Source organism: Euprymna scolopes, chromosome 24, assembly GCF_053919585.1.
Source record: "Euprymna scolopes isolate OS-2025 chromosome 24, ASM5391958v1, whole genome shotgun sequence".
NCBI lineage: Eukaryota > Metazoa > Mollusca > Cephalopoda > Sepiida > Sepiolidae > Euprymna > Euprymna scolopes.
The window spans coordinates 7,160,681-7,172,954 of NC_136505.1; the positions used below are offsets into that span (position 1 = coordinate 7,160,681).

Sequence of the window (12,274 nt, forward strand, 5' to 3'; positions counted from 1 at the left end):
AAGTTTTGTTGAAAATTCAAAGACTCACGTTTTGTATATATATATATATATATATATATATATTTTGTATATATATATATATATATATATATATATATATATATATATATATATATATAAATCCAGGAAATAAACGAAGGTTATAAAAAAGAAAACGTGGGTCTTTGAATTTTCAACAAAACTTTGCACTATATATATATATATATATATATATATATATATATATATATATATATATATATATGGGGGGTTGTGTGTGTGAGCGTGTATGTGTATGCGTGTGTGTAAGAGTCTGTATATATATATATATATATATATATATATATATATATATATATGAGTTCAAATGTATTGAACTAAAAAGCTATTTTTTTCAAAAAAGCTCAATACAAATGTATAACTTTTATATGTACAATTACACGTGATCAAATTATATAATATATACGGCCTTTTTATGTTTATATAAGTTTACTTACTAATACACACACACACACATATATATGTGTATGTATGTATGTATGTATGTATGTATGTATGTATGTATGTATGTATGTATGTATATGAATGAGAGAGAGAGAGGAAGGGAGGGCGAAAGTTTAAGGCGAGACGAAAGGGCATGTTGATATTTTTGATATTGCCTTGTTGAAATAGGTCAGCAAATATTTAGGAATAAAGAAAAGAACGGCAGTGCATAGAATGCATGTGAGAGATGGAGTATGCATGTGAACAAGACAGGGGATACATCGCAGACATAAGGAGCGTACTTACTTACGAGACAAACACAAAAAATACGCGCGCGCGTCCGCATGATAGATAAAGAGGGTGAAGTTGAATAAGAGAGAGAGGAAGCAGGGATAGAGAGAAAAACGTGTGAGATAGATAAAAAAAACGAGAGTGGAGTGCCTGTGAAAGAGAGGAGAGAAAGTACGTGCGTTTTCGAGAGTAAGAGAGAGAGGGAAAGAGGGTGATTAAGAGAGAAAGAAGAGAGTTAGTACGTTTATGAGAGACTCAAACTGAGGTTGGGAAAGACATGAGGCGAATAGAGAGTTTGTGTGAGCGTGGGAAATTGAAAGAGAGTATGTGTCAGAGTGGATTGCGTAAAAAAGAAAGAGTATGTAATTAATAAAAGAGAAAGCAGGTTTATGCGCGAAGAAAGAAAGATAAAGAGCTGAATATAAAGACGCAGACCGAGAAACAGAGTGAGCGGGGTGGGGGTGAGAAAAAGAAAACGGAATGGCAAGAATTGCACAGAAGGTGGCGTCAAATAGCTTTCAGTTCTCGGTGTGTGTGTGTGTGTGTGTGTGTGTGTGTGTGTGTGTGTGTGTGTGTGTGTGTGTGTGTGCGCGCGCCTTAACTCATGTGCGCATGTGTGTATATGCAACATGTGTTAAAATGAATGTGTGCTTGAATCCGAAATGTCCCAAATAAATACATCGGACGACGATACTCGTCCATTCACGTGTAGAAGTTTGTCTAAACACACAAAAGAATCAAAATAGCGAAATAGCGTTCACACATTCACAAAAAAAAGCTAGAAATAGAGCGGGGGAGGGAGGTCTTAGTCAGAAAAAACTGCGACCAAGTTCAAATCAAATCGGGAGGTGGGGCTATTTATTTATCTAATAGGATCTTTTACATATATATGTATGTGTGTGTGTGTGTGTGTGTGTGTGTGTGTGTGTGTGTGTGTGTGTGTGTGTGTGTGTATATGTGTGTGTGTGTAAAAGCTAATCCTGATTGGATTCAAACTTGTCATAGTTTGTGATTCAGCTTCCCCTCGCACTCTCTCTCTCTCTCTCTCTCGCTCTACTTTTACACACACTCTTTCTCTCTTTCTCTCTTTTCCTCTCTCTCTCTTTCTTTCTTTCTTTTATACGCTCTTTCTATCTCCACTCTCTCTCTCTTTCACTCAATAGACTTTCTCTATTACACGCACCCTCTCTCTTACACACTCCTCTCTATCTCTCTCTCCCTTTCTCTCCCTTTTTCTCTCTCACACACACACACACACAAACTTTATATATGTGTGTGATATATATATATCAAAGTTAAAGCTAGATTAATCGATGAAAGACTTATATTCTCATTCAAATATTTCAAATATTTGAAATCTAGGTAATGTGGACGCATTAGTAGATACAATTGTACATAGTTTAAAAGTTAATTATTCAAGTGTATATATACAACCACGCTATACAAAAACACGTTTCCGCCAAGAGGACACTCCCACAGACGACATCAAACGTTTTTAGTTTTACGAAAGTCATTTCCCTCAACAAGTCGTTCCTCGAAGTCAAGCATTTTTATAAGGAATTTAACCAGACGAACGAGTCAAACTAGTATTTATTTCAGTGTATATATAATACACTGAAATTGTAAGTTGCTGCTGTTATTTTACATTATTTTGCAATAAAACTAGCAAAGCAGACAACGAAAACGAAACAAAATAAACAAAGAAAAAATTGATAAAGAGGTTTTTAAAAAACCGCAGTTTCCTTGTTTTTGAGTTTTTCTTTTTTTTTTTTTCACACTTGAGGGTTTATAATCTATCGTATTACTTCCTTATTTTCGGTTGTAAAATACAATGTGTGACACTCTTAATTTTCCTCCTACCAACAGTCGAGAACAGAACAGAGCTCCAACGACAGAAATACATTACGGAAGGCAGAAATCGGCCGAATATAATCGAGATGACGCTCGGTGGTCGATGAAAAACCGTCAACTTTCCCTGGACCTTTCGGTGATCTCCACGGTAAAGAACGTCCATCTGGGCAGTGCCATTAACGACAGCACCACAAACCGATTGAAGTCACCAACAAAGAGGCAGGCTGGCCGTTTGTATACAAGACGAAATTCACGACCTCCTAAACTACGAATTATTACGAACCCAAGTGTGGAGAAGATGAACTTTGATTTCGATAAATCGTAAGTACCTGTTTGTTTAAAAGTATACAATCATTTCGCTAATGAGGACGATGTTCATTTTATGCGCATAGGTTTTTATTCCTTGAACGGTTTTGTTTAGCAAACGTATTTTGATGCCACTGTTAACGCATACACATATAAATATTCTATTAAATTGTAATATATTATCTTATAATACAAGTATATATGTGAAATAATAATTATATACTAGTCAGAATGATGTTCATTGTCAGGTCGAATTTATCCTCGAGTAACAGGTTGGCCTTAATAAGAAGTGACCTCTTAGTATGCACACAGACATACATATATGTGTATATATATATATACATGTGTGTATGAAAGATAGAAAGAGAGAAAGAGAGAGAGAGAGAGAGAGAGTGTGTGTGTGTGTGTGTGTGTGTGTGTGTGTGTGTGTGTGTGTGTGTGTGTGTGTGTGTGTGTGTGTGTGTGTGTGTGTGTGTCGTTTAGGTCACATGACAAGCCGAGGTTTCGGTTCAATTTCAGAACCAATCTATTATGATTGATTCGCTATGAAGTGTCGAAAAATCGAATTTCCCATATATATATATATATATATATATATATATATATATATATATATATATATATATATATATATATATACGGCTTAAGGGGAAATTTTCAATTTGTCTCTACATAAGCAGTAATTTGTTGCTACACAGTCATGAGCATATTTCGGTCTTCTAGTGTTTAGTAACTAGAGACCTCTTCAAGCAACAAACGCTTATTTACGAAAGCGGAATTCAAAATGAAAACCGAAAATCAACTTTCAGCAAAAGAAAGCCGGACCCTCCCCCCCCCCGCTGTTCGGAGAAGAGGGTTGATTGGGTGCGAATTTGTTAGTTTATTTATTTCCCTATTTGTTTATTCACTAATTTACCGTGTCGTTATTCATTGGTTACCATACTTTCGAAAAATAGAAACATCAAATTATATATATATATATATATATATATATATATATATATATATATATATATATATATATATATATATATACTAGCTTCACAAATAACTAGTTAAGTACCGAGCACTAAAAAACTAATGCATCAGATATTCGAAATGTATTACTTATCGGCATGTCACAATGTACTTACAGATCAACAACATAGTGAGACTAAAAATAACTCAAAACACAATATCTGTCAAACGAAATAATTTATTTCACCGATTCGATAGGATGATCACATGATCTTACACAGAAGTAAAATAAATTATTACGTTTGACATACTGTTTGAGTTTATTCAATACTTACAATATACACATATATATTTGTATATATATATATATATAAATATATACAATATATATATACAATATATATGTAATAATATGTAATATATAATATATAATATATAATATATATACATGTAATATATAATATATAATATATAATATATATACATATATATATATATTATATATATATACAAGATATATATAATATATATACATATATATATGTGTATTATATTTTCTTTTATTACGCCATGTTTAAATTTACAGTCGTAATAAAATAAAATAAAAATGCAATTGCTACGAAACAGGTGCTGTCAAAAATTCTGTATGTAACGTACTTAAAGGAATAAATTGTAAGATGCTAAACATCTTGAAACTTTAAATATAGATTTTTGTCATTTATTTTCAATATGCTATGGAATTACATAAGCTTAATGAATTGAAGTATTGGTTTTAATAAAAGGTGAAATATAAAATTGAATAAAACATATTTCCCCCCCCCACATATATATATATATATATATATATATATATATATATATATATATATATATATATATATATATATATATATATATATATATACACGTACACACACAAAACGAATGCACCTGTTTGAATAAATGAAGCAATTGCACTTAAAGAGACGGCTAGAGTCGTAAAAGTTTCTCGGTTGGAGTTTCTAAAAAAGCGGATGAATATCAACATAAACAAAAGATAATAAAATTGAAAAAAGAGAAATAACTACATATTATATATATTATGTACATATTATATATATATATATATATATGTGTGTGTGTGTGTGTGTGTGTGTGTGTGTGTGTGTGTGTGTGTGTGTGTAACCCAGTACTACCTGCCTCATGGTCGGGTCACCGGATACTAAACTGATTCCCCCACCAGACTTTTTTGGTGAGGAGGGTGGCTAGTCTCTCTGAAGGATTAATAGCAAGACCTTCCAAAGGGCGAATGAACCCTTTTTCAGGATCAACGGCCAAATAGCATCGTGTGTGTTTGTGTGTATGAATGTGTGTGTTGGGGTGGGGAGGGCTCCCGTAAGCCGTGGTGAAGGCAACCTTTCTAGGAGAAGCAAATCTCTGATTTAAAAAACCATAAAGCGGGAGACCAGTACCCGCATTAATCTGGTCTGCAGTTTAACTTGTTGTTGGCTATCTTGCTCTAGCTTGTTGCTGGATCCCAACATTTTGAACCGAGAGAGAGACTTAGCTGTCATACAAAGCTAAGACTCTGCAACATCATCTATGTATAGATACGCCCTCAGGCATTTGTCTATAAAAATGGTTCTGTGGCGATGGAAGTCATTTTTGGGCTCATGGACTTTAAGTGTCTGAGGGAGTGGCACTCGTCTGACAAGACGTTCCAATCATCATATATATAACTTTTATATTTTATTATATTTATTATTATTTATTATTTTATATATTTATATTTTATAACTTACTAACTAGCTCTACCTACGTATTGAGCACTGTTGAAGTAAATACTTAAAGTTTACACATAAATCTATACTTTCGTATATTAATTTATGTGATATATATATATATATATATATATATATATATATATATATATATATATATATATATATATATATACGAGCATTTCAGCCCGGCGTTGCCCGGGTGTTTGGATGTGTATGCTGAGCAAAAAAAAAAAGTGGTAATAGGAAGACAGACTCGAACCCGTACCGCAAAGGAGAAAAAGAACGGGGTAAAACCTAACGTTTGTGCTGTTACGACCACCGCCAAACCGGAAGCGACATTTTTTAAAATTAAGGCTAGACAATCTAAAGAAAGGGATAACTTTCAAAAATATCGGCGAAAAAACTGACTCCCCTTTTAGAAAAGTGCCTAGTTGAAGGGGTAGATATTAATGTTTTTAGCCAATTTTTCGATATTTGTCGTATGAAAGGTCGATCTTCAAAACGATACTGATCTTGGTAAAATCCGTCGTTCTATTGAAAGTTTAAGGCAGACATGCAAACATACATACATACATACATTTATATATTGGTAACTAAAAATTTTCGACCCAAAATGATGAAAAAGCTTGCCCTATCTCTGAATACCCTTTATGTAAAATTTCAAATATTTAGACCAGAAATTGTCTGAGTAATTTGGAAAAGACCGCAGAGGTCAATTTTTTAACTTTGAACCCTATTATGACCCATTAAAAGTTATTGTTTTGGGCTCAAATCAAGTTATTAAGTTAGATCCATGTCCAAGGAACCTATATCTAAAATTTCAAGTGCGTAGACCCAAAATTGTCGGAGGAGGTTGGTAGAGTTCTCAAAGGTCAAATCGTTGAACTTTGACCCCTTAATCGCCAAATTTCCCAAATCTCAGTACCCTGTATATGAAATTTCGAGTCTGTAGACTAAAAATTGACAGAGTTATTGCGTAGGGAAATGTACGCAGACACAGACACAGACACACACACATACACACACACACGTTCACTTTTATATATATATATATATACTAGCAATGGGTGGCCGGTGTTGCCCGGGTGTTTGGAGGTGTATGCTCAGCAATTTTTCTTCCATTTATATACATCAACAATGAAGGGGTGTGATTTTGTTGCTAGGCGAGTTTATCGGGGATATTTTTGTCAAGGTCACAAGCGTGCAACGAGTTCATCAGAGCACATTTCATTGAAATACTTGTAAAGCAGGCACAGGAATGCAGCATTGCGGTGAGGGGGCAGTGGTTGAAGCTTAGTTGACAAAGTGGGACCTATTGGATTGAAGACTATTTTCTGGATCCTATCCAAAAGGGAGAGATTAGTGTGGAAACAATATTCGATACATGTAGTATTTAAATAAGACACTCTGTCATTCGTTGGACCGGCTATGATTTATATTGAAATAGTTTATACGTTCATCCGCCATGCCTCAATTTGCATCTTTTAAAACTAATAAAATTGGATCAACTTAAAAATGTCATTACAAGAGTTGGGAATAGGTGGGGAATAGGTGGGTAGCCATCCTCTGTCTATTCTTAACTATTAGAATAGACATTTTTACACATTCGTTAAGCACTGTTTTTTCAATCTCTCATCACAAGTCCATTCCATTCACTTCAGCAGTCACCATAATACCATATTTACTCAATAGTCTATCCTAATATTTTTTATTCGTTTAGTACGATCGTTTGTTCTTATTTCTTTATGCATTTAGTTTTCGTGGGATCTAGGATGATTGCAAAAGGATGGGAGGAGGGAAATGCTCTTATTTTAAATGTTTTCATTATAATTTCCTAACCTCTCTATATAGATACATTCTCTTTAAACGACAGGCTGTTTTATTTTTGATTTTATCGGCAAATTTTCTCGGAATTTTCCAAACAACGTTTACGCTCTAATTCCGGACTAGAATAGAATAGTTTACGTGTTCGACACTCCAGCACGCACATTATCAGCAGAAAGCACGTGATATATATATATATATATATATATATATATATATATATATATATATATATATATATATATTAGCAAGGAGACCCGACGTTGCACGGGATTGAATGATGATCAGCGAATATTTCACACCTATATTTTTATTGCTATCGAAATCCATGAAATCGCCCGGGAGGAAGCTTCACATGCCCCATGCAGTAACTTAGTCCAAAATATATGTTATTCTACATAGCACTCAAGAGAACCTACCGTTTTTTTTTGTTGTTTGTTTGTTTTATAAAATTATTTTATTTCAACTTCTTTCCAGTTAACGAAAAAAAAACATTAAGAAATTTACGTGCGAGGTTTGAACCTACAGACCACGTCATGCAAAAAAAAAAAAAAAAACGCGTAAATTTTCAATTCTTATAAAAGCTGATTCTCATTCTGGACTTAACACGTCCATTTTCGTCGACGTCGCCTTTTTTCTACCCCGATAACATTGTTCTTTTTCTCATTTTTCCTTTTTCTTCTCACGCACACTTGCTAATATTATTTATGCGAGTTTTTTTTCCCGGCTGCTGCTGCTGTTAATCTCTTCTGAAGCCAGCCATCCTTTGCTGCTGATGATATTTTCCATGCGCTCATATGCACTATGTTACAGGGACATCATATACATTCCTGAAATAAAACATTTCTCACCTCTTTTATGTAATCTTACGAAGATTACAAACAAAATATGATATTAAAGTTTATCTCTAGAATGCTTATATCAATTCTAATCGAAATGTATTATTACATGACATTGATTCCGGAAAATGTCAAAGATTTATAATGTAAACATAAGGGATCTTAGGTAAGAAATTTAAATGCAAGAATTCTTCCATAATTAGTGGCTTATGGCTATAAAATAACTTTAATTCAATTGTTAAAGATTTCAACTTTCAAATGGAAATGTGTGCCAATATTATGCCTTCTAAAACACCTTTAAAATACTCCAAACCAACTGTAGATTTAATTATTGAGATTTAATGAATCTTATTGAAATTTCACAAAACTCAGTGCCATTTGAGGTGTCCTTTTTCGTAAAACTAAACTAAACAAAGCATCAAAAATGAAGAAAAGCAATATGATGTCAATAATCGTAGAAGAATTAGCAACAGTGCCGAAAATTGAAAAAAATAAACTTCCACCCACACGCCAGTGAAGGCCAATAGTTGCTGCCTGTGAAATGGTAAATGGCTGTAAAATTAACACAAAAATCATTTGCAATGGTTATCGAAAAAACGTGGAGTAGAGAGGAAATCTTCGAGAGATTTGTTGTCGTCACTCGGACTCCAGGGAACACCGATTGATGATAACCCATGTGAGAACTTCTAGTAAATATATAATAAAATGTCTATCATTTCAATAATCATAGGCTAATGAAAAAGAATTTCAAACATTACCCGGAGAATATACTCTGTGAACTAAGTGAAGGGGAGATTCAAACTATTGTGCTTAAATGATACGGTTAGAATCCTAAAAGGATCTCTTGGATAGAATCTTTGAAATAGCGGGTTAATGTTTGGCATCTGGTGATATGCCCTATACACAGCAAAAAAAAAAACAAAGAAATAATGAGCTATATAAAAAACAAAGAAATAAAGAACTATATAAAAAAAACAAAGAAATAATGAACTATATAAAAAACAAAAAAATAATGAACCATATAAAAACAAAGAAATAACGAACTATATAAAAAAAAAACAAAGAAATAATGAACTATATAAAAGCAAAGAAATAATGAACTATATAAAAAACAAAGAAATAATGAACTATATAAAAAACAAAGAAATAATGAACTATATATAAAAAAAACTAAGAAATAATGAACTATATAAAAAGCAAAGAAATAATGAATTACAGGGTGGTCAAAAAGTCAGGTAACATGTTAAAGGTAGAAAAAACAATATAATCCATTATAATCTCTATTCGTTTAATATTATTTGTTTAAATATTTGAGTGTAATATATAAACTACCCCTCCTGATTTCTGGCTTTGGGGCTATGTAAAGGATAGCGTTTATGGCAAGAAGCCTGATACAATAGCGTTTTTAATATTATTTATTGAAGAGGAGATTGCGCGGATATCAGCTGACATGATTACACGTGTTACACAATCAGTGGTTAATCGCTTCCAGCGATTGATAGAGAGAAATGGACGACAATTAACAAAATAAACATATTTCATGTTTTTTTTTTTTTTTTTTTTTTACAAAGGCGTCACCACATTATCAAGGCCCAGAGGCCACTCAAGGATAAGGGTTAAAGAGTGTACAGTAGAAATTGGTCAATATAGTTATCATTAGTAATGAAAATTTGGTAAATTTGATAACTTATATGGAACGGCTCATCAAGAACTTATTTACTTTAGACTTGAACACAACCATATTGTAGTCAGCCGGAAAGCAGGAAAACGGAAGACAATTCCACAGGCGTGCAGTTCTAAGAAAGAAGCTTTGTTCATGGAATCTACGTTTAGGTTTAGGCACAGATAAAGAGTGGGGGAAATTATTGATAGTGTTTACAGCTAGACGAGTGTTTCTTGTGAAAGTTTGGCGAGGGGGGACCATAGATTGAAGCTCAGTTGAACACTTTCCATGAAAATAACGATACATCAGAGACAAACTCGCAACATCTCTTCTGTGAGATAGAGGTTGCAAGGAGGAGAAAAGGACATCTCCTACGAGGCTACGAAGTCTATTTTGAACTCTATCAAGGCAGGACAAGTCCTTTCTAGCAGCTCCTGCCCAGATGTGGCAACAGTATTCCATCCTTGGACGTACCTGGCTCTTATATAGGTAGAGAATAGCATCAGCAGTGAGATATCTACTGGATCGATAGAAAGATCCCACCATTTTTCCAGCGGCCTTGGCAACAGATTTGATATACGTGTTCCATTTAAGATCAGGAGTAATGGTCAAGCCCAGAAGCTTGTCAAAACTTGAGGCCTCCTGAAGACGAGAGCCATTCATTTCAATTGATGACAAATGTGAATTAGAATGTTGATGATGTAAAGAGAGAAGCTTGGTTTTAGATGCATTAAAAGTAACCAGCCACTCCTTTCCCCATTGTACTACGTGCTCAAGATCAGAGGAGAGAGAATTGGAGAGAACTTGGTCGTTTACTGTCTTAGATGTGCTACCATAAATGGTAGTGTCGTCAGCATAAATGTCTACAAATGATGTAAGGATATGATTTGGAAGATCATTAATGTAGATCAGGAAAAGAGTTGGGCCCAGGATGGATCCCTGAGGGACACCGGCATTAATACTGTGAGCTTCTGATTTTTGCCCCTCAACTACTACTCTTATGAACCTATCAGAGAGAAATGATTTAATAATTGAGAAGACTTTTCCAGCTATACCATAGCTAGCGATCTTATGAAGTAAACCTTTATGCCATACCCTATCAAAGGCTTTAGATATGTCAAGAGCAATTGCCCTAGAAAGATTGCCACCGTCGAGGGATTTGCTAATCCTATGCGATATAACTGTAAGGACATCTGCTGTAGATCTAGCAGAACGGAAACCATATTGAGTGTCACTAAGAAGGTCATTTTTGTTGAGATGTTTGATTACTTCTGTATTTAACACAGATTCTAGCAACTTACTCATGACGCACAGGAGACTTATTGGCCTGTACTGAGAGGGGGATGAGCGATCACCTGAATTCTTAAATACAGGGCATACTGATGAGATTTTCCAGGGAGATGGGAAACTATTCTCCTTAAGACAACGTTTAAACAGTTTTGTAAGTATGGGCGCTAATTCAGGTTGAAGTTTTTAGATTACTATAATTGGAATACCGTCAGGGCCAGTTGCTTTACTCGAATCAAGGTTTTTGATTAGCTTCGCAACATCACATACAGATATACGTATATCACATAGCGTGTTTTCTGATACAGGAGGAAATATTGGGGGTTGGCGGTCTTGGTCGCAAAGGGTAGAATTAGCTGCAAAGTTCTTGACAAAGAGTTTGGCTTTGTCAGATGCTGACGAGATTACCTCAGGTCCATTGATAATAGTTGGGATGGAGCACACGCTTCTGTTCAGGATTCTGTTTGCTATTTGCCAAAACTGGTGGGAACCAAGCCGCTGCTCAGCTACTTTGGACTTAACAGATTCAGCATACAACACTCTTGCGTTCCTTATTACTTTCTTACAATGGTTGCTGGCAGTCCTGAAAACGGCTTTAGTTTCCATACATCTATTACGTTTGAAGCAGTGGAAAAAGTGATTTCTGTGCGCAATGGCAGCAGCACATTCTGGAGAGAACCATGGCTGGCTGTTAGGTTTTTGCTGAAACTTTTTAGAGGGTATGAAATGGTCAATACCTACAATTAACCATTCAGTTAGGTCTAATACTATAGATGACACATCCTTTTTAAACATGGAATGCAGAGGTAGATCAGATATAAATGTACGGAAGCTATCCCAGTCAGCCTTAGTGTATCGATATACTGTACGATGAAGAGGTACGTCTGGGGACTTATTATATTTCATTTTTATCTTGATTGATACAACAGAGTGGTCGGAAGATCCAAGAGGCGACAGAACAGAAACTGAACATAGTTCAGGGCAAGTTGTGAGAAAAAGGTCTAGTAGGCTCGCATACTGGCCGTCATTAT

The 12,274-nt window shown here is 34.5% G+C and overlaps 1 protein-coding gene across 10 annotated transcripts in view; it reads left to right on the forward strand.

Moving 5' to 3' along the window:
* The window catches only part of LOC145246571 (cytosolic phospholipase A2-like), a 594,967-nt gene that overhangs the window by 350,434 nt on the left and 232,259 nt on the right, over positions 1 to 12,274 (forward strand). For 7 of the 10 annotated variants that reach the window (XM_080108182.1, XM_080108180.1, XM_080108179.1 and 4 more), the window contains one exon: positions 2,620 to 2,925. The exons of 1 other annotated variant lie outside the window; for it this stretch is intronic. In XM_080108182.1, coding sequence (XP_079964308.1) covers positions 2,708 to 2,925 — 218 coding nt within the window. In that variant the 5' untranslated portion in view covers positions 2,620 to 2,707. Of the gene's footprint in view, positions 1 to 1,907; positions 2,926 to 12,274 lie in introns of those variants that run through there. 2 more of the 10 variants (XM_080108177.1, XM_080108176.1) reach the window with 2 other exon arrangements.